Source organism: Ceratotherium simum, chromosome 28 (genome assembly GCF_057802395.1).
Source record: "Ceratotherium simum simum isolate JZ-2026a chromosome 28, ASM5780239v1, whole genome shotgun sequence".
In the NCBI taxonomy this organism is placed as follows: Eukaryota; Metazoa; Chordata; class Mammalia; order Perissodactyla; family Rhinocerotidae; genus Ceratotherium; species Ceratotherium simum.
In genome coordinates, this window is record NC_141927.1 from 37002739 (window position 1) to 37027350 (window position 24612).

Here is a 24612-nt window from a genome sequence, read left to right on the forward strand (position 1 = left end):
CATAGTATGCATCAAAAAAGAATAAAATACTCTAAACAGAGGTACAGCAAGTAGTTGTAGAGTTTTAAAATACTATAGCAGAATGAAAAATTCCATATTCTTTTTGGAAAATAAAGTTGAGTAAATTTCCCAGAAAGTAAAGCAAAGTGTGTACAAATGGAAAAGAGAATAAAACAGGTGGGAATGTTTAATAGCCAGATAAAAAGAGTTCTGCAGAGGAGAAAACAAAAAGGTTATTATAAAAAATAATCCAAGAAAATTTCCCAGAATTTAAGGACATGAGTTTCCAAACTGGAAAGACCTATTACATGTTCAGAACTCTTTAAATTTAGAGGATTGAAAAAAATTACCTCTCATAATTTTGTGTATACTTACCATGTACATAATTTTTCTGTAAAGCTAGATAAGAAAACCTTAAACTCTTTTTCTACCCGTTACAATATAAATCAAAGAGAGATTTTTATTTTAGGTAATATCTAAATATTTAGATAATATATAAATATCTCTTTAGATAATATCTGTTGATAACCCTTTCATTCAAAATACATATAGTGAGCGTACATTTTTTAAAGTTTGCAATAAACAAGTGTTAGGCACTTGTGGCTTCCAGTTCAACATGTAAGAAGTTTAGAAGTCAACCACTCCATCTTAACAACAAGTAAAAAGCTATATATCTGAAAAATGAACAAGTCTTCTTAGATCTGTAAGAGACATGAGGTCACAGGGCAAACTGCTACCCCTCAATTTGGAGAGACAGACAAGTGAATACAGAAAACAACAACTCACCAGAGTAGGAATCTCCACAGGAATCAGTGCCTGGGAAGGAAAACCTGAACTGTAATTGACAAATTACTGGTGGCTCAGTCTGGACAAGACTGGGAGATAAAACCTCCAGGGAGACAGTTATCAGGGGGCCTCCATAATTTTGTGAGTTTTACCTCCTGAAGCTCTACCAGGTTCTCATGGTGAATAGCAGAAAAAAATTCCCTTGTGCGAGGGGAAATAGCAGAGGGGGAAGGAAAGGAAACATCTTGAAATATACCAGAACATTCTATTCTTCATTACCCAGGTCTGCCCTCAAGAGAAACTACTTAAACAGAATCTAACTAAGGGGTTCTACCAGAGCCAAACTGACCTGTGGAAAAGGAAATACCCAATGCCAGCCTACCATAGCCGTTCTGTCCCTCCTAACAAGGGGGGAGGGGGAACTAGAAGGCCTTGTGAAGTTCACACTCCAGAGGCATAGGCTTACTAAAAGACTGACACCTAATCATAGGACTATAGAATGCTTCCCCTCCCCTGCAGCTTACCACCACATTACTAAAGTCCTATTTACAGCAGTTCTTTTTACCCACTACATTGTGTCTGGCTATCAAGACAAAAATTACAAGGCATATTAAAAGGCAAAAAAACAAAATTTTCAGAGACATAGCAACCATCAGAACAAGTTTCAGATATGGCAGGGATATTGGATTTATCAGACCAAGAATTTAAAACAACTATAATTAATATGCTGAGGGCTCCAGTTGATAAAATAGCATGCAAAATGTAAGCAGAGAGATAGAAATTCTAAGAAATATCTAAGAACCATGGGACAACTACCATAACATACATGTAATGGGAATACCAGAAGGAGAAGAAAGAGAGAAAGGAACAGAAGAAATATTTGAGACAGTAGTAACTGAGAATCTCTCCAAATTAATGTCAGACACCAAACTAGGAAGCTCAGAGAATACCAAATAGAATAAATGCCAAAAAACTACACCTAGGCATATCATAAACAGAAAATCAAATATAAAGAAAAAATCTTGATAGAAGCCAGAGGGAAAAAACACCTTTTCTAAAGAGGAACAAAGATAAGAACCACATCCCACTTTTTCTCAGAAACTGTGCAAGCAAGAGAGTGGAATGTGATATTTAAAGTGTTGAGAGCAAAAAAAATCCAATCTAAAATTCTGTACTCTAGAAATTATCCTTCAAAAGTGAAGGAGACATAAAAACTTTTTCATACAAAAATTAAAGGAATTTGTTGCCAATAGACCTCCCTTGCAAGAAATGTTAAAAGAAGTTCCTTAGAGAGAAGGAAAATGATATCAGTCAGAAACTCAGATCCACATAAAGAAAAGAGGAGCGTTGGAGAAGGAATAAGGGACAGCAAAATAAAAACTTTTCTTATGCTTAATTGATCTAACAGATAAGTGTTCAAAATAATAATAGCAATAATATATTTGATTATATGTATATAGATTTATGTATTAAGTGAAATCAGTGACAGCAATGTTACAGGGATAAGAGGGAAGAATTAGGACTTCTTTGTTTTTGTAATTTAGTCACACCACCTGTGTGAGTTAAGTAGTTGTAAGTTGAGTTAAGTAGTTGTAAAGAGTTAAGTAGTTGTAAATGTGTATTACAAACTCTAGAGAAACCACTAAAAGAAGTTAAAAAAAGTGCAACTGATATCCTAAAAATGAGAAAAAAATGGAATCATATAAAATACTGAATTAAAACCACAAAAGGCAGAAAAAAGTGGAAGACAAAAGTAGCAACAAAGAGGGGGCCACCTGGTGGCACAAGTGGTTAAGTGCACGCACTCTACTTCAGTAGCCCGGGGTTAGCCAGTTCGGATCCCGGCACACACCAACGCACCGCTTGTCAGGCCATGCTGTGGCGGCGTCCCATATAAAGTAGAGGAAGATGGGCATGGATGCTAGCTCAGGGCCTCAGCAAAAAAAAAAGAGGAGGATTGGTGTCAGATGTTAGCTCAGGGCTGATCTTCCTCACACACACACACAAAATATAGCAACAAAGAACAAGGGCAACAAATAGAACACAGTAACAAATATGGGAGATATTAATCCAACTGTAACAATAATCACTTTGAACATCAATGTCTAAATGCACCAGGTTAAAAGACAGATTGTCAGAATAGATCAAAAACATGACCCAACTATTTGTTGTCTACAAGAAACCCACTGTAAATATAAAGACACATAGATTAAAAGTAAATGGATGGAGAAAGATATACCATGCTAACACTAACCAAAGAAAAGTGGGAGTAGCTATATTAATTACAGACAAAGCAAAATTCAGAGCAAGAAAAGTGATCAGGGATAAAGAGGGAGTTACATAATGATAAAGAGGTCAATTCTCAAAGAAGACACAACAGTCCTTAATGTGCATGCACCCAACAACAAATCATCAAAATATGTCAGGCAAAAACTGATAGAACTGCAAGAAGTAGATGAATCCACCATTATAGTTAGAGGCCACAAATCCCTCTATCAGAAATGGACAGATTTAGCAGGCAGAAAATCAATAAGAACATAGTTGAAATCAAAAACATAATCAACTGGATATAAGTGACATCTATAGAGTAGTTCCTCCAACAAGAAAATACACATCCTTCTCAATCTCATATGGAACATTTACCAAGATAGACCACATTCTGGGCCATAAATCATACCTCAACAAATTTAAAAGACTAGAAATCATACATTGTCTGCTCACAGACCACACTGCAATTAAACTAGAAATCAATAACAGAAAAATAGCTGGAAAATCCCAAAATATTGAAGATTAATCAACACACTTCTAAATACAGTGGGTTAAAAAAGTCTCAAGGTAAATTTAAAAGTATTTTGAACTAAGTCAAAGTGAAGTCACCAATTACTTATATTTGTATAAAATAGTGCAAGCAGTGCTTAGAGGAAAATTTGTAGCATTGAATGCATATATTAGAAAATAAGAAAAGTCTAAACTAAGCGTCCACCTTAGGAAACCAGAAAAAGAAGAGAAAAATAAATGCAAAATAAGCAGAAGAAAAGAAATAATAGAAAAGAGCAGAAATCAATGCAATTGAAAACAAGAAAATCAATTAACCAAAATCTATTCCTTTCAAAAGATCAGTTAAATCAATATGCCTCTAGTCAAGCTAACTACAAAAAAAATAAATAAGACATAAATTACTATTATCAGAAATGAAAGAAGGGATATCAGGACAGATTCCATGGACATTAAAAGGATAATAAAGAAATACTATAAATAACCCTATTACCACAAAGTTGATAACCTAGATGAAATGGACCAATTCCTTGAAAGACACAATCTGCTAACACACACAATAAGAAACAGACAATCTGAATAGGGTTTCCTCTATAAAAGATATTGAATCAATAATTAATAACCTTCCAAAAGAAATAACAGCATGCCCAGATGGGTTCACTGGTGAATTCAACCAAACACTTAAGGAAGAAGTTATGCCAATCCTCTACAGTCTCTTTCAGAAGATAGAAGCAGAGGAAATACTTTATAACTCATTCTATGAGGCCAGCATTACCCATTGCTAGATGCTAAAAATCAAAACCAGACAAAGATGTTACAAGAAAAGAAAACTACAAACCTATAGCTCTCATTGACATAGATGCAAAAATTCTCAACAAAATATTAGCCAACTAAATCCAAAAATGTATAAAAAGAATTATACACCAAAACCAAATGGAATTTATCTGAGGTATGCAAGGCTGGTTCAACATTCAATAATCAATTAACATAATCTGTCACATCAACAGGCTAAAGAAGAAAAATTGTGTAACCATAGCAATATGTCTAGAAAAAATTTTTTTTAATCTGACACCCATTTATGATAAAAACTTTCAGTAAACTAGAAATAAAGGCAAACTTCCTCCTCTTGATAAAGAATATCTACACATAATCTATAGCTAATATCATACTTAGTGATAAACCTAAAGTTTTCTCACTACAATCAGGACAAATGCAAGGATATCTACTCTCATCAATCTTTTTAAACATTGTACTAGAAGTCCTAGCTAATGCAATAAGACAAGAAAAGGAAATCAAAGGTATACTGATCAGGAAGGAAGACGCAAAACTATCTTTGTTCACAGATGACATGATTGTCTTATGTAGAAAATCTGAAATAATTAACAAAAAAATTCCTGGAACCAATAAGTGATTATAATAAGAATGCAGGATACAAAGTTAATATACAAAGTCAGTGCTTTCCTATATACCAGCCATCATAAAGTGGAATTTGAAATTAAAAACACAATACCATGTACATTAACATCCACATAAATGAAATACTTAGGTATAAATGTAACAAAACAAGTACAAAATCTATATGAAGAAAACTAAAAAACTCTGATGAACAAAATCAAAAAACTGAATAAATGAAGAGATGTTTCCTTCATGGATAGGAAGACAATATTGTCAAAATGTCAGTTCTTCCCAATTTGATCTACAGATTTAATGTAATCTCAATAAAAATCTTAGTAAGATATTTTGCAGATATTGACAGATTGATTACAAAGTTTATATGGAGAGTCAAAAGACCCAGAAAAATCAACACTATTGAAGAAGAATAAAGTTGGAGAACTGATACTACCCAACTTCAAGACTTACCATAAAGCTACATTAAACAAGACAGTGTGGTATTTGTGAAAGAATAAACAAATCGATCCATGAAACAGAATAGAGAGCCCAGAAACAGACCCCCATAAATACAGTCAACTGATCTTTGACAAAGTAACAAAGGCAATACCGTGGAGAAAAGATAATCTTTTCAACAAATGGAGCTGGGATAGCTGGACATCTGTGTGCAAACGAATGAATCTAGACACAGAGTTTACACCTTCACAAAAATTAAATTGATCACAGATCTAAATGAAAACATAAACCTATGAAACTTTTAGAAGATAACACAGGAGAAAATCTAGATGACCTTGGGTTTGTCAATGACTTCTGAGAGATACACAGGAAGACATGATACATGAAAGAAAGAATTGATAAGCTGGGTTTCAATTTAAAATTTTCTGCTCTGTGAAAGACACTGTCAAGAAACTGAAAAGACAAGCCACAAATGGAGAGAAAATGTTTTCAGAAACACATCTGATAAAGGACTATTATCAGAAATATACAAAGAAATCTTAAACTAAACAATTATAAATCAAACAACCTGATTAAAAAATGGGCCAAAGATCTTAACAAACACCACACCAAAGAAGATATACCAATGGTAACTAAGCATATGAAAAGATGCTCCACATCATATGTCATAAGGGAAATGCAAATTAAAACAACAGTATACCACTACACGCCTATTATAATGGCCAAAATCCAGAACAACAAATGATGAGGATGTAGTACAACAGGAATTCTTACTGCTGTTGGGAATGCAAAATGGTACACCTATTTTGGAAGACAGATTAGCAGTTTATTACAAAAGTAATATACTCTTACCATATGATGCAGCAAATGTGCTCCTTGGTATATACCCAGAGAAGCTGAAAACTTGTGTCCACACAAAAACCTGCACACAGATGTTTATGGCAGCTTTATTTAATTGCTAAAACTTCCAAGCTGCCAAGATGTCCTTCGGTAAGTAAATGGACAAATAAATTGTGGTACACTCAGACAATGGCATATTATTCAGTGCTAGAAAGAAATGAGCTATCAAGCCATGAAAAGAAAACTTAAATGCATATTACTAAGTGAAAGAGGCTAATATAAAATAGCTACATTCTGTATGATTCCAGTTATATAATATTTTGAAAAATGAAAGACTGTGGAGACAGTTAAAAGATTAGTAGTTGTCATAGGTTGGGTGGGGGAGGAAAGAGTGATTACTAGGTGGAACACAGGATATTTAGGGCAGTGAAAATACTCTGCTTGATACTGCAATGGTAAATACATGTCACTATACATTTGTCCAAACCCATAGAATGTAAAACACCAAGAGTGATCCCTAATGTAAATTATGAACTTTGGATAATGATGTGTCAATGTACAAAGTCCATCAATTGTAACAAATGTACCACTCTGTGAGAGACAGAGGGATGTTGGTAATAGGAGAGGCTATGCAGGTGGGGGTGATATATGGGAAATCTCTGTATGTCCCATTCAATATTGCTGTGAACCTATAATTGCTCTAACAAGTAAAGTCTAATAGAAAAATTTTTTAAGTCTTATGACACATACCATCATTTTTACAATAAGGCTGTTAATTAAACCATGTATAAATGTTCATTCCTTGCTTAGAAACTAGTCAAAAAACAAGAATATATTCAGGAAGCTCCCACTTTTTATATAATTTCTATAAGAATACTTTCTGTTGAAGAGATTTCTTATAAAAATTATTAATAAACATTTAACAGCAATTTTTTTGTTGATTTTTAAATCACCTCATACTTTCTTTTTTATTGAATGTATTTGACAAATAATATTGTAAACATGCAAATTTGATACATTTATATATTGTAATATGATTGCTTGTAGTGATATTTAGCACCTCTATCACATTACATAATTATCCTTTCTTTTTAATGGTTGGGATAATTAAGTTTTAGTCTCTTAGCAAGTTTGTTGATTGTAGTAAAAAACTGTTGTCTATATTCATTATACTGTACATTAGATCTCTATGGCTTATTTACTACTCATTGCAAGTCTGTATGCTTAAACAACATCTGTCCTATCTCCTCACCCCCCATCACCTGGTGATCACCATTTTACTTTTGCTTTTTATGAGTTTGACTTTTTTAGATTTCACATATAAGTGATGTCATATAGTACTTATCTTTCTCTGTTTGACAAATCTCACTTAGAGTAGTATGCTCAAGGTCCATCCATGTTGTGGCAAATGGCAGGATATCCTCCTTTTTCATGGCTAAATAATATTCTATTATATTTGTATAAGGACCATCTGGTCCTGGGGTTTTCTGTGTTGGGAGGTTTTTGATTACTTATTCAATCTCTTTACTCACTATTAGTCTATTCAGATTTTCTATTTCTTCCTGATTCAGTTTTGGTAGGTTGTGTGTTTCTAGAAATGTATTCATTTCTTTTAGGTTTTGTAATTTGTTGGCATATAATTGTTTATAGTACTCTCTTATGATCCTGTGTATATCTGTAGTATCAGTTGTATGATACTACTCCTCTTTCATTCTTATTTTATTTATTTCAGTCTTCTCTCTTTTGTTCTTAATTAGTTAGCTGAAGTTTTGTCAACTTTATCTTTTCAAAGAACCAACTCTTAGTTTTGTTGATCTTTTCCATTGTTTTTCTTGTCTCTATTTCATTTGTTCTAGCTCTCCTCTTTATCGTTTCCTTCTTGCTGCTAACTTTTGGCTTCATTTGTTCTTCTTTTTCTAGTTTCTTGACGTGAATAGTTCGGTAGTTTTCTTGAGATCTTTCTGATTTCTTAATATATGTGTCGATTGCTATAAAATTCCCTCTCTGAACTGCTTTTGTTGCATTACATAAGATTTGATAGGTTGTATTTCCATTTTCATTTATTTCAAAGTAATTTTTAATTTGTCTCTTGATTTCTTCTTTGACCCATTGGTTGTTGAGAACTGTGTTGTTTAGTTTCCACATATTTGTAGATCTTCTCACTTTCCTCTTGTTGATTTCTAGTTTCATATTATTGTAGTCAAAAAAGATATTTGGTGTGATTTAAATCTTATTAAATTTCCCAAGATTTGTGTCCTATCTAGAATTTTATATCCAGCAAAGCTATCTCTCAAAATAGAAAGTGAATTAAAATCTTTCACAGAACAACAACAGCTAACAGAATTCACAAGCAGTAGAGATGTACTCTGTGAATTGTAAAAAGATTTTCAGGCAGAAGGAAATGATATGATGTGGAAATTTGAATCTACTCAAAGGAATGGAGATCATTGCAAATGATCTAACATCTGGGTAAATGTAAACACATTTTATCCTCACTTTAAATTTATTTAAAAGATAATGTATTATAAATAAGTAAATACAAATGTAGTATGGGGTTTATAACATAGAAATAAAATGTGTGATAGTGATAGCACAAAAGATAGGAAGTACAGTGTGTAAGGTTCTTCCTCTATAGGTGAAATGGTGTAATATTATTTTAAGATAGATTGTGATAAAGAGGCACGTTGTAAAACCTGGAGTAGCCATTAAAAACTTAAAGAAATACAGCTAATAAGCCTATAGAAGAGATGATTGAATTTTAATAATACTAAATTAAAACAGGAGAGAGTAAAGCATAGCAAAACAAAGAAAAAGCTTAAGATAAAAAACAAATAGCCTAATTATAGATTTAAATCCAACCAAATCAGTATTTACTTGCAATGAAAATGATCTAAACCAGCAGTTGCGAAAGTTCTGTTAAGGGGCTGAGAGTAAATACATTAGGCTGTGGGCCTTCTAGTCTCTGCTACAACTACTCAACTCTGTCGTTATAGTGTTAAAGGTGCCACTGGAAATAGAGAAATAAGTGAGTGTGTCTGTGTTCTTAAAAAAATTTACAAACTGCAGGCATGATTTGGTCTGTGGGATGTAGTTGCCAAACTCTGTTACTCAAAGTGGACTTAAAGACAGAGTATTTCAGGGGCCAGCCCAGTGGCACAGCGGTTAAGTGCGCGCACTCTGCTGTGACTCTGCTGTGGTGGTCCGGGGTTCGCAGGTTCGGGTCCCGGGCACGCACCAACGCACCACTTGTTAAGCCATGCTGTGGCGGCGTCCCATATAAAGTGGAGGAGGATGGGCACGGATGTTAGCTCAGGGCCAATCTTCCTCAAGAAAAGAGGAAGGAGGATTGGCATCAGATGTTAGCTCAGGGCTAGTTCTCCTCACAAAAAACAAAGAGTATTTCAAGAGGGAGAGGACTATTCTATCCTAATAAAGGGATGCATTCATCCACAGGCCATGATAATTCAAAATGTGCATTCAGCTAATAACAAAGCATCAACATGCAGGAAGTAAAAACTGGTAGAACTGAACGAAAAACTAGATAAATTCACAATTACTCTTAGTGATTCCAATATTCTCTCCCAATAATTGATAGAAAAAGTAGACAAAAAATTACTAAAGATATAGAACCTTTGAAAAAACACCATCAACCAACTTAAGCCAATTGGCACTTGTAAGACACTGTCTGAATTAAAAATTACATTTTTTTCAGTGCATAATAGAAAAATGCACTAAGAAATACCCTAGAAAGACTGTATTCTGAGCCATAAAACAGATTCAATAATTTTTGTGTGTGTGTGTGAGGAAGATCAGCCCTGAGCTAACGTTCGATGCCAATCTTCTTCTTTTTGCCGAGGAAGATTGGCCCTGGGCTAACATCCGTGCTCATCTTCCTCCACTTTATATGGGACGCCACCACAGCATGGCTTGACAAGCAGTGCATCAGTGTGCGCCCGGAATCTGAACCTGCAAAGCCTGGGCCGCCGAAGCGGAGCGTGTGCACTTAACCACTACGCCACGGGGCCGGCCCTCAAGAAATTTAAAAGCATTGAAATCATATTGTTTTCTCACTGCAATATCTGAAAAATCTCGAATTATTTGAAAGAAAATCACATAATTCTGAATAAACTATGACTCAAAGAAGAAATCACAAGGAAAATTAGCAAATATTTTAACTGAGTGAAAATGAATATACCACATAAAATTTGAGAGCTACAGTTAAAATAGTGCTTAGAAGAAATTTAGTTTTAATTAAAAACGCTTATGTTAGAAAAAAGAAATGCCTCAAATCAATGATCTAAGGTGCAACCGTAAAAATATTTAAAAAGTAGAGCAAAATAAAGTGAACAGAAGAGAGAAAATAATCGAGTGAAAATCAACAAAATAGAATGTGCACAATAGAAAATATTTTTTTAAAAGTCAGTGAAACTCTAAGGTGACTCTTTGTCATGAACTTGAAAAACCTTTAGCCAGAATGATGAGGAGAAAAGAAAGAAGATTCAGATCTCCAATATCGTAAAATGAAAAGGGACATTTTTCCATATCTTACAGATGGTAAAAGAACTTTTTGCTAATAAATATGACAACTTATATACAGTGGAAAAATCCCCATCATCACAAATTACCAAAGCTAATTCAGAAGCAATAGATGACTTGGATAATCTTTTACTTAGTCAAGAAGTTAAAATCATAGTTAATATTTTCCCATAAGGAAAACTCCAGACCCAGATGGCTTTACATATGAAACTAGCAAACATTTAAGGAAGAGACAATACCAATTCTACACAAATTCTGCCAAAAAATTTAATTTAAAGTATGATTTTTCTTCCTCTAGTAGAATGAATTTTGAATTATGTAACAACTTAGTGGGAATTCAAAAAGGCATTCACTATGGCCAGCATACTGATGTAGAGCACAACGGTTTACGGTTTCAGCATAAACACCGTTGGAGAAAGTATTTTAAATTCATGGTCTCTTCAGTAGATTTTCTGCAAATTCCATGTTCACACCATTGGTAGGATCAAGGTCATTCCTACTAAGTGTTGCACTGAGGATTTCCATAAATTCTACATACTAAACTTTGTACAAAGATATAGCTCTGTACTGGAGGTTCCAGTGGATGTAGCACTAAGCATTTTCTCTGGAACATATGATAATATCTTATTTCATTTTTCAGATTTTTTTTCCTGCATCAGAACAGCTTCTTCCAGAATTAGAAAAATCTAGCCAGTATTCATCAAATGGTGTGTCAACATCAACGTTAGGTCTCAGTAATCAGAAAGAAGTGTTTGAAACGTTAGTACACTTAGAACAAATTAGTACAATTAGAACACAGTAGAAAAACGCTATTTATGTATGTAAACTGAGGTTACTATCACAACAGCATATTCGCTTTCTACTCTGGGTCCCAAGTTTGTGTACCTGTAAAATACCCATTATAAGGTTTTGAGATACAATTAATGTTTATCCCTGATTTCAATACTTATACATTTCTGTCTAGCATAATCCATACTTTGAAAACTCCCACTGTAACTCCCTGTTTGATCTGTGGGTAGTATAGTCTGGGACATATACTGGATTGCTTGGGTATACTCAAATCATATACAATGTAATAATATGTGGTTTCAGAATCTCTGATACGTCTTAGAATGCAAAACTGTTCATCATCTTTTGAAATAGGTCCTTATAGACAGCATGATGAAAACCTTCATATTCGCTGGAGAAAACAAACTTAACACTCTCCACAATATATCCTTCCTTTACAGCTAAGCTTCCCACGGTCACCCTTGTTCTTAAACATGCATCTGAACCGCATCAGAAGCTGGACACTCTTCTTGTGCACTAACAGACAGCAAAGAAACTTACACTGATTTGGTATCTAAGTCCAAAGACATATCACACTGTTAACAAATAAAATCAACACAGAGAACAAAACAGTGTTCACATTTGTAGCACCAAAAGAGTAATCATCGTGTAAAAACAGAAAAACCATTTGGGGTCATCCCTGGCTCTCTGTAACAAACTGGTCCCCCGCTCACTATGTATTGATATAATAAAATAGAACTAGGATACATGTATTCCCCAAACAAAACTACTTTGCTGAATCTTCTTCTGAATGGTGAAGACTCAGGGCCTTGTGAGCATCAAATCCAGCCAGATATCAGATACAAGCAGACTTTAATCTCCTCTAAGGAACAAAATGGGGTTACAAAGGAACATATTAATCGCAATATAATAAAAATCCACAAGATGGCACATCGGTCTAAAGAACAAATCTTAGTGTCCTTTAAACCAGACCTCCAATAATCTTTCCTATTGGCATCATGAATTTTTAACAATTCATAATTGATAAGCTTTCCTCTCTGCATTAAATTAGGGGAAAAAAATCTAGAAATTCTGCAGCCTCTATCTTGAGACTTAACCACCAGCATATATACAGGTGTTGTTCAAATCCTCTGCGAAAAAAAGGAAGCTGTATGAAATTATACAGATATATCCCCAACAAACTCATGAGAGATGTTTAGGTTTATAAAATCAAAATTCATGATAACACTCCTTATCATGAAGATTTTAGAAACGCTTACTCTTACTCTCTCATAATCTTCCTGTCATCATTTTTGTCCCCCATCCCTGTTATCAGCTAATTCTAAACCTTAATGAACATTCTCTTCACCATTCTCAGAGTTCTCACCCAAAGAATAGTTTTCAGGTAGCTCTATCATTGGAGATACATGCTTCAGAGTGTGAAAGACTGCCTCACTGTATCTTAGGAAGACAGGTGACCAGGAGGTTTCTGTGATATATCTATAAATGAAGGATGAAAGGAGTAGTCATAAGTTTCTTTTACAGGGTCTCAAGGGTCATAGGTAGTGATAAGGTAGCACTAAATCCTCTAAAATGGTGGAGATGATAGATGCATCAACCACTTCAGGAGGCTCAACTTAATCATGGGTTCACTTGGCACCATAATGTTGAATATTATCATTTTCATCATGAATGATACCAGGTTGACTTCTCATTTTGAGCCTATAAGCAACTAAATATTTTTCCTTCAAGCCTTAAATAGCATGACCATTTCAAACTGTGTTCTTTTATTAACTTTTTGTGTATGGATCACAACTGCCATCTAAATGATGTATTTTTACTATATCTATAGATATGGCTAAGAATATAAACATAGATATAATTATGTTTATAATTTATAACATAATTATAAATTTGTTATAATTTATATTTATTATAAATGTAGTTTATAAGGAAATGTAGTTCTTAAGGAAATGTAGTTCTTAAGGAAAACATATTTACTCCATATACTTTGCACTTCTTTTCAGTTAAAATTTGCAACAACAAAAACGTGGCTCAGATTCTCACTTGAATATTAACATATTTGTAATGGCTATAGCCTTACAGTTATGTTTCCTTTTTCATTCCTGACATTAGGTGTTTGCTCCTTTATTTTTTCTTTATTAGTCTTATCAGCAGATTACAATTCTTTTCAAACATATCTATATATTTTTCTATTTCATTAATGTCTTCACTTATTTACTTCCTTTTACATTATTTTCTTACTTTTATATTCTTTGAGATTACTGTGTTATTTATTTTTCCAAAATCAGAGACAGATACAAAGCCTTTGTTTGAAATAATTTATACATTGTAGGCTGTATATTTCCCTCCAAGTATGCCATTAGCTGCGTCCCAGGAAGTATATCTTTTTTTTTTTTTTTTGCCATTATTCTAGTCAAAATAGTTTCTAGTTTCCATTTTGATGTGTTTTTTTTTTTTGACCTGTGAATTATATAAAATGTTTCTTCATTTTCAAACATACAGGGATTACCCTGTTAACTTTTTGTTTTTATTTCTAGCTTAATTTCTCTTGGTTAAAAAATATATTCTGTATGATTTAATCTTATGAAATTTTTGAGACTTGTTTAGGGACCTACATATATATGGTCAGTTTTTGTAAATGTTCTAGTATACGTGAAAATAATACATGTCTTGAAATTGTTGAGTTTGATATTCTATATATCTTAATTAAATCAAGTTCATTAATCCTATTTTTAAAATTGCCTATGTATTTAGCTTGTTCTGTCACTGAGATTTTAAATAAAAACAAAAAAATTGCAGTCTAATTGTGGGTTTATCTCTCTGTCTTTTGTGTTCCACCTCCATCAATTTTTGCTTTACACATCTTGAGGTTATGTTATTGAATGTATAGAAATTTAGAATTATCACACCTTCCTGGTAAACTAAACACTTTACATTATAAAGTACTCCCTTTTTGTGTTTGTGATGATTAGTTGTATGTCAACTTGGCTAGGCTATAGTACCCACTTCTTCAATTAAATACTAATCTTGGTAGCTGTGAAGGTGTTTTGTAGATGTAGTTAACATCTATAATTAGTTGGCTTTAAGTAAGGATGATTAAAGGTGATAATTTGTGTGTCCCTCATCCAATCAGTTGAAAGGCCTTAAGAGAAAAACCTTAGGTTTCCCCAAAAAAGAAAAAATTCTGCCTGTGAACTGCAACATTATATCCGGTCAGAGAGTTTCCAGTTTGCTGGCTTGCCCCAGGGTTTCAGATTTCCTAGCTCCCACAGTCATGTAACTCACTTCCTTGATAATCTACCCGTCTGTCTGTCTGTCTGTCTCTCTATCTCTCTATATCTATCTAACCTGTCTCCTACTTACTGGTTCTGTTTCTCTGGAGAAACCTGACTGATACAATCTCTAATAAAACTATTTGCCTCCAAATCTACACTACTTAATATTTATATAGCTGTGCTAGTTATTTTTATTACTGTTTGCATAATATATATTTTTTATCATTTTATTTTTTTAACTTTTTGGCATCTTTGTGTTTCAGATTTTTATATTTTAAACAGCATATAAATATGATGCTTTTAAAAGTCCAGTCTGATAATCTTTGTAGTTTTAAATTGGAATGCTTACTACATCTACATATAATGTAATTACTGATATATATGATTTTAAATCTACCATTGAACTATTTGCTTTCTTTTTGTCAGCCCTGCTTAGCATCTTTTTTTCTCTTTTTATGTCTTCTCTTGTATGGATTAAGATTTATTTGTTAATCAGTTTTTCATATCTATTGGCTTGTTGCTTATCATTGTTACACCATTTTTCTATTGGTAACTCTAGAAATTCAAACAAATATCTGTAACTTTTCAAAACCCTTATAAATTAGTTATTATTTATCTTTCCAGAAAATGAAAGAATTTTAATAACATTTATATCACTTATCATATTAATGCTGTTGTTGTGATATATTTTAATTCAATTTATCTATTTAACTCCACAGTGACTTATTATTATTGAATTATTGTTATTATTTTATAGACATTCATTTAAATTCAGCCAGATAGTGTTCCTTTTCATTGCTCTTTATATGTTGCTACTTCTAAAATTATTTTCCAACTGCAAGGAAAAAATAAACACAGAATCAGAAAACCTTAATATTTCCTTGATTGTGGGCTTACAGGTAATAAATTCCTATCTTTTGTTTGCCTCACTAAAAAAACTTTTTTATTTACATTCCTGAGTATTATTTTATGTGAATATATAATTCTGTTTTGATATTTTTTTTTCCTCAGCACTTTTATCACTCCATTACCTTCAGGTCTCAATTGTTTCTTTGAAATTCAGCTGTTAGTATTTTTACCTCCTTTAAAGGTAACTTATTTTATCTTTTCCAGATAATTTTAAAATTTAAAGAGTTTTGTCTTTGGTTCCGATCTGTAGGTATGTTTAGGTATGGTTTTCATTTCATGTAACCCTCTTGAATGTTTTATCTATTTGTGACTTAGTGTCTTTTATCATTCTTAAAAATTTCTCAAGGAGAGTGACGTCAGCATCATGGCAGAGTGAGCTGTTCCCTTAGTCTCTCCCTGCCAAGACACAATGAAAAGGACGTTCATAAACCAACAGAGGACATCCACACAACACAATAGATGTCTGAGAGATACATGCAGCCATATGTCTGAAGGTGGGAGTACTGGATCCCCCAGGAAGCAGTGGAAGGAGGTAAGCACATCTCTTGCCCCTCCCCAGTAGCAGCGATCTGGGGCACAGGACTTCACACAGTGGCCAGTGTGTGACTCTGAGAGGAGATGGGGGAAAGCAGCCCTCCACATGAGTGCTTTCACTCTCAGAGTTGCTTCCCAGACTGTGGAAACACTCCACACGAAGGCAGCTCAATCACTACAGGGGCACCTCCACCAAACCTAGCAGCCCAGGCAGGCCACCAGTGAGTGCAGAGTGGGAAAGAAAGCACCCCCTCCCCCACATCCTGCCTGGCACACCAGCTCAGCTGATCGGCCAGGGCAGAGGATCCCAGTTAGAGCACATGTGCCTATGTGTGTAAAGCAGTGGTGGCCAGTGGACAAATGCAGACAGGCCCTATCAGCACAACTGCCAGTAGATGCAGCAGGCCCAGAAAACACAGCTCCTGCCTCCCCCACAGTAGTGGCAGGTGGAATCTGCAACCAGATACTACCACTATGTGCCAGCAAAGGTCCACCCCATCAGACAGCATGAAAAAATACATTAACACTCCAGACCAGAAGGAAAATGACAAATGTCCAGAAATCGATGTTAAAGTCCCAGAAATTTACAATCTAAATGACAGAGAATTTAAAATAGATATCATAAGGAAACTCAATGAGTTACAAGAAAACTCAGAAAGACAGTTCAGTGAACTCAGGAATAAAATTAATGAGCAGAGGGAATTCTTCACAAAAGAGATTGAAACTCTAAAACAAAACCAAACAAATTCTGGAGATGAAGAACACAATGAATAAAATAAAAAACAATCTATAATCCTTGAAAAACAGAGCTGATATTATGGAGGACAGAATTAGTAATTTAGAGGTCAGAAATATAGAAATGCTTCAGATGGAGGGGGAGAGAAAACTAAGACTAAAAAGAAATGAAGAAGTTCTCTGAGAAATATCCAACTCAATTAGGAATTGCAACATGATTATAGGTATTCCAGAGGGAGAAGAGAAGGAGAATGGAGAAGAGAGCTTGTTCAAAGAAATAATAACTGATAACTTCCTAAATCTGGGGAAGGAGTTCAATTTACATGTAAATGAAGCCAGTAGAACTCCTAATTGAATCAATGTAAAAAGACCTTTCCAAGGCATATATTAGTAAAATTAGCAAAAGTCAACAGCGAAGACAAAATATTAAAGGCAGCAAAGCAGAAGAAAATAATCTACAAAGGAACCCCTATCAGGCTTTCAGCAGATTTCTCAGCGGAAACCTTACAGACTAGGAGACAGTGGAATGACATATTCAAAATACTGAAAGACAAATGCTATCACCAAAAATATTCTATCCAGCGAAACTATCCTTCAGATACGCTGGAGAAATAAAAACTTTCCCAGATAAAGAAAAGCTGAGGGAGTTCGTTGCCACAAGAGCCCCGAAACAAGAAATGTTCAAGAAGGCCCTCCTACCTGAAAAAAAAGGAAAAAGTTTACAAAGCCTTGAACAAGGAGATAAATAGACAAAAATCTGAAAATTGCATCTCTGTATCAAAACAGGTTAGCAGACACTTAACTATAACATAAATGGAAGGAAAGCATCAAAAATAACTATAAGCACTTCATTTTAATCACAAACTCACAACACAAAACAGAGTAAGTTGTGACAATAATAATTTAGACAAAGAGGAAAGGGGTAGAACCTGCTTAGGCTAAGGAGATAAGAGGCTATCAAAAAATGGACTACCTAATCTATGAGATTGTTTTTTACAAACCTCATGGTAACTACTAAACAAAAAATCAGAACAGAGACACAACTGTTAAATAAAGAGAAAACTGAGAAAACCATCATAGAAAATCTCCAAACTGAAATGGCAGTTGGAAATACACAGGACGAGAAACAAGGGAAATACAGAATCACTGGAAAACAAGAGATAAAATGGCAGCATAAAGCCCTCAGTTATAAATAATCACTCTAAATGTAAATGGATTGAATTCTCCAATCAAAAGACACAGACTGGCTGGATTGATTAAAAAACAAGACCCCAAAATATGCTGCCTCCAAGAAACACATCTCAGCTGTAAAGACAAGCACAGGCCTAGAGTGAAGTGATGGAAGATAACACTCCAGGAAATGGCAAACAAAAGAAAGCAGGTGTTGCCATACTTATATCAGGTAAAGTAGACTTGAAGATAAAAAAGACAGTGAGAGACAAAGAGGGGCAGTATATAATGGTAAAAGGGACATTCCGCCAAGAGGCCATAACACTTATGAATATATATGCATCTAACACAGGAGCACCAAAGTACATAAAGCAACTACTAACACACCTAAATGGAGAAATTAACAGCCACACAATAATAGTAGGGGACCTCAACACTCCACTTACATCAATGGATAGATCACCCAGACAGAAAGTCAACAAGGAAATAGTGGACTTAAATGAAAAACTTGACCAGATGGACTTAATAGATATATATAGAACATTCCATCCCAAAACAGCAGAATATACATTCTTCTCAAGTACACATGGAACATTCTCAAAGATAGACCATATGTTGGGAAACAAGGCAAGCCACAATAAATTTAAGAAGATTGAAACCATATTAAGCCTCTTTTCTGACCACAATGCTATGAAACTAGAAGTCCACTTAAAGAAAAAATCTGGGAAAGTGACAAATATGTGGAGACTAAACAATGTGCTACTGAACAACTAGTGGATCAATGAATAAATTAAAGGAGAAATCAAAAAATATCGGAGACAAATGAAAATGAAAATACATCATACCAACTCATATGGGATGCGGCAAAAGTAGTCCTAATAGAGAAATTCATAGCAATAAAGGACCACCTTAACAAACAAGAAAAATCTCAAATAAGTATCAAGATAAATAAATCTCAAATAAGTATTGAGATAAATAAATCTCTAACAGAACTAGAAAAAGAACAAAGTCCAAAGTCAGCAGAAGGAGGGAAATAGTAAAAATTAAAGCATAAAATAGAAATAAAGCATGAAATAGAAAACAAAAAAATATAGTAGAAAGGATCAATGAAACTAAGAGCTGGTTCTTTGAGAAGATAAACAAAATTGACACAAACACTTAGCCAGACTCACTAAGAAAAAAAGACAGAAGGCTCAAATCAATAAAATTAGAAATGAAAGAGGAGAAATTACAATGGATACCACAGAAACACAAAGGATTATAAGAGAATACTGTGAAAAACTATATGCCAACAAATTGGACAATCTAGAAGAAATGGATAAATTCTTAGACTCCTACAACCTCCCAAAATCGAATCAAGAAGAAATAGAGTATCTGAATGGACCAGTCGCAAGTAAAGAGAATGAAACAGTAATCAAAAACCTCCCAAAAAATGAAAATCCAGGACCAGATGGCTTCTCTGGAGAATTCTGGTAAACATTCAAAGAAGATTTAATACCTATCCTTCTCAAATTATTCCAAAAAATTGAAGAAGACAGAAAACTTCCTAACTCATTCTACAAGGCCAACATCACCCTGATCCCAAAGCCAGACAAGGACAACACAAAGAAGGAAAATTATAGGCCAATGTCACTGATGAACATAGATGCAAAAATGCTCAACAACATATTGAGAGAACGAATACAGCAATACATTAAGAGGATCATACACCATGGTCAAGTGGGATTTATACCAGAGACACAGAGATGGTTCAACATCCATAAATCCATCAATGTGATACACCACATTAACAAAGTGAGGAATAAAAACCACATGATCATCTCAATAGATGTAGAGAAAGCATTTGACAAGATCCAACATTGATTTATGATAAAAACTCAATAAAATGGATATAGAAGGAAAGCACCTCAACATAATAAAGGCAATATATGGCAAACCCACAGCCAACATCATACTCGATGGTAAAAAACTGAAAACTATCCTTCTGAGAACAGGAACAAGACAAGGGTGCCCATTCTCACCACTCTTTTTCAACATTGGAGTAGAGGTTTTGGCCAGAGCAATTAGGTGAGAAAAGGAAATAAAAGGCATGCAAATTGGAAAGGAAGAAGTGAAACTCTCACTGATTGCAGATGATATTATTCTATATATAGATAACCCTAAAAAAACCATCAGAAAACTATTAGAAATAATCAACAACTACAGAAAAGTTGCAGGGTACAAAATCAACTTATAAAAGTCAGTTGCATTTCTCTACTCTAATAATGAACTAACAGAAGGAGAACTCAAGAATACAATCCCATTTACAATCACAAAAAGCAAAATAAAATATCTAAGAATAAATTTAACCAAGGAGGGGAAAGACCTATACAATGAAAACTATAAGACATTGTTGAAAATTTATCATGACATAAAGAAATGGAAAGATATTCCATGCAGATGGATTGGAAGAATAAACATAGTTAAAATGTCCATATTACCTAAAGCAATCTACAGATTCAGCGTAATCCCAATCAGAATCCCAATGACATTCTTCACAGAAATAGAAGCAAGAATCCTAAAATTCATATGCAACAACAAAAATCCCCAAATAGCTAAAGCAATCCTGAGAAAAAAGAACAAAGCTGAAGTCATCACAATATCTGACTTCAAAATATACTACAAAGCTATGGTAATCAAAACAGCGTGGTACCAGTACAAAAACAGACACACAGATCAATGGAACAGAACTGAAAGCCCAGAAGTAAAACCACACATCCATGGACAGCTAATCTTTGACAAAGGAGCTAAGAATATACAATAGAGAAAGGAAAGTCTCTTCAATAAGTGGTGTTCGGAAAACTGGACAGCCACATGCAAAAGAATGAAAGTAGACCATTATCTTATGCCATACACAAAAATTAACTCAAAATGGGTTAAAGACTTGAAGGTAAGTCGTGAAACCATAAAACTCCTAGAAGGAAATGTAGGCAGTGCACACTTTGCTATCAGTCTTAGCAGCATCTTTTCAAATGCCATGTCTACTCAGGCAAAGGAAACAAAATAAAAAATTAAAAAATGGGACTACATCAGACTAAAGAGCTCCTGCAAGGCAAAGGAAACCAGGAACAAAATGAAAAGACAACCCACCAACTGGGAGAAAATATTTGCAAATCGTATATCCAACAAGTGGTTAATCTCCAAAAGATATAAAGAACTCTTGCAACTCAGCAACAAAAAAAAACCCGATCAAAAAATGGGCAGAGGATCTGAACAGACATTTTTGCAAAGAAGATATACAGATGGCCAACAGACACATGAAAAGATCTTCAACATCACTAATCATTAGGGAAATGCAAATCAAAACTACGATGAGATATCACCTTACCCCTGTCAGAATGGCTGTAATTACCAAGAAAAAAAATAGCAAATTTTGTAGAGGATGTGGAGAAAAGGGAACCCTCATACACTGCTGGTGGGAATGCAAACTGGTGCTGCCACTATGGAAAACAGTATGGAGATTCCTCAAAAAATTAAAAATAGAAATAACATATGATCCACCTATCCCACTAGAGTATTTAATCCAAAGAACTTTAAATTAACAATACAAAAAGATTTATGCACCCCTATGTTCATTGCACCAGTATTCTCGATAGCCAAGATGTGGAAGCAACCCAAGTCCCCATCAACTGATGAATGGATAAAGAAGATGTGGTATATATATACAATGGAATACTACTCAGCCGTAAACAAGACAAAGTTCTCCCATTTGCAACAACATAGATGGACCTTGAGGGTATCGTGTTAAGTGAAATAAGCCAGACAGAGAAAGACAAACACTGCATGATTTCACTCATATGTGGAAGATAAACAAACACATGGACAAAGAGAACAGATTAGTGGTCACCAGAGGAGAAGGAGGTTGGGGGGTGGGCAAAAGGGGTAAAGGGGCACATATAGATGGTGACTGGTAAATAATAATGTACACCTGAATTTTCACAATAAGTGCTCAGGAAAACTTGATATTATTAATTTGCACAAAAAGTGATGGAACACATGATCACCAAAATATGAGTGGTGAATGTCAGTAGATGTTGGAATTTTAATGATTTTTTTCATTCTTCTTATATGCTATAGATCACTTGACTTTATTAACTGAGAATTCTTTTATTAAAACAAAACTACCCTTTATAAATTAGCATAGCATAATGGCAAAGAGGAAGTTGGATTTATTATAGAGGATGACATGTTATGAGGGAATAAATTTGTGTTTATTATGGTCCTGGATTAAAGTCCCTTTGTGAGTCTACTCATAATTGTGCTGGTCTCAATGAAATACTCAATGAGACAGGATAGCAGGATTTTCAGAGGGAGGTGTTCAGCCGGCAATTGGAAATGTAGTTGACAAGCTATGGAGATAAGTCAGGCAGCACAATCATCATAGGAAAGAGGTTATCCAAGCCATCAAACAGGTGACATATACAAGACAGACAGAGTCATATAAAGTCTCAAAGCTAAGAGGCTACAGAGCAGAAGGCTGAGTTCTGACTTTCAGGAGCTTTCTATCATAATGGCATGGCCACAGGTAAAAAGCAAAAGAAAAAGATAAAGAATTTATACAGGATATTAAGATTGAGATGTTCTAACCCCATGTGAAAAGGGATTTTCAAGGTGATGTGATTATTGTTGAAGAAAAATCAAAATGAATGAAGACTGAGGATCAACTGTGAATGTAATTTCAGAAATAGGAAAGGTGTTGAAATCTGAAGGAGTTAAAAAAGTAGAGATAAAAGTAGAACAGTAAAGTATTATTGTTTCTGCAGTCAAAAGCAGGATTAGCAGAGTCAAAAAAAAGTTTTATCATGCCATGCTTCTTAAAAAATCAGTCCTCAGAGATTCTTCCAAGACAGAAGCATCTAAAACTTCATGCCTGTGTTTTGACTCATCCATAAAAAAATTCAGCTACAAGAATGAAAAGTCATAGGAATAACCACACTTTCTATAATTTAGCTATTTTTAAGTAGTTTGTGAATGTTTATTTTTTTTATTTTATTTTTTTAAAGATTTTATTTATTTATTTTTTCCCCCAAAGCCCCAGTAGATAGTTGTATGTCATAGCTGCACATCCTTCTAGTTGCTGTATGTGGGACGCGGCCTCAGCATGGCCGGAGAAGCGGTGCGTCGGTGCATGCCCGGGATCCAAACCCGGGCCGCCAGCAGCGGAGCGCACGCACTTAACCGCTAAGCCACGGGGCCGGCCCTAACCACACTTTCTAATTCTCAATATTTTGTTGGTATTTTTGGCTACTTTGTTGGTATTTTGGCTTTCATATAGATATGATAAGCCAACATGATATTTTTTGTTTGATTTTTCCTTTCGCCTGGTTTCCAAAGTATCAGCCTCATGAACCATTCATTTTAAAGAAGCTTACAAATTGTCTTCTCTTTGCTATGTAATTTTTGTTTCAGTTTCCTTTTTCTTTACTATAAAGAGAAAATATTGTTGTAAAACTACAGCATTTAAAAAAAATCGTAATGTAATAGGAAAGAATAGTGTGAGAACTATTCCAGAACATAGTCAAAGCCATGTGCTATTAAAATTTATTTCAAGTACTGATTAAGCTGGATGACAAAACTGCATTTTCTTTTAATGTACTGAACAATAACTCCTTGTCTTTTCTCCTTTTGATCATCAAATGGAACGATACGACCTGCTTCAGCTTTGTTCCTAAGATTGAACAGTGCCTGTAAGTGATCATAGACCTGCATGCACCATGAAAACCTCTACCAAATGCAGTCTTAATTTGCATTTTGAAAGAAACATTTTCAGGGTATTGTATCCTTTCTTTCAACTTTTAATGTGTTACAAAGTCTCCAAATGTGAAGGACTGTTACCTCATCAGTCCTTAGCAGTCGGATATAGTAGAGACGCAGGAAAATCTTCCTAAAAATGACTTACTAGGAATATGAAGAAGAAAGAACTGTATCATTATGATCACAGATAAAAGACTGATAAGAAAAAATGGGAGGTGGAGAGGTACTATATTTCTAAATTCTTTATGTGCTCTCATTTTTTTCTACTTCAGAGTCATTGACTAATAGTTCAGTGTGCCACAGGTTATATTTCATGACTGCTGAAACAGGACAGTAATATTTTCATGAGAATCCTGGAAGTTTAAAAGAAAGCCAATGACAGTAATAACTAAATAATAGTTTAGGACTTTAGCCTTGATCAAATTTATTATTTTAATTCACAGATTTAAAAGTTCTCATAAAATAAAAATGTTCTTTTCTGGTCACCTGTTTTCATGGTTTTTGTTATTTCAATCAAGTTCTTTCTGACTTTCCCTATGGCAGAAAACAAATAATATTCCCAATGATAAAGATTTGATATAGAATATAAATTTTCAGTTTCTTCATACGATGAATAGTGAAG

General features: G+C 34.2%; 1 protein-coding gene across 10 annotated transcripts in view; it reads left to right on the forward strand.

The window, feature by feature from the left end:
• The window catches only part of LOC101399254 (mucin-16-like), a 118212-nt gene extending 93685 nt beyond the window's left edge, over positions 1-24527 (forward strand). For all 10 annotated transcript variants that reach the window (XM_087418554.1, XM_087418555.1, XM_087418556.1 and 7 more), the window contains 2 exons: positions 16105-16290; positions 23897-24527. Coding sequence is in view for 2 of the 10 variants with exons in the window: in XM_087418551.1 (XP_087274677.1) it covers positions 16105-16147 (43 nt within the window). In the remaining 8 variants the exon portion in view is untranslated. The remainder of the gene's footprint in view (positions 1-16104; positions 16291-23896) is intronic.
• Positions 24528-24612: the final 85 nt, after the last annotated feature.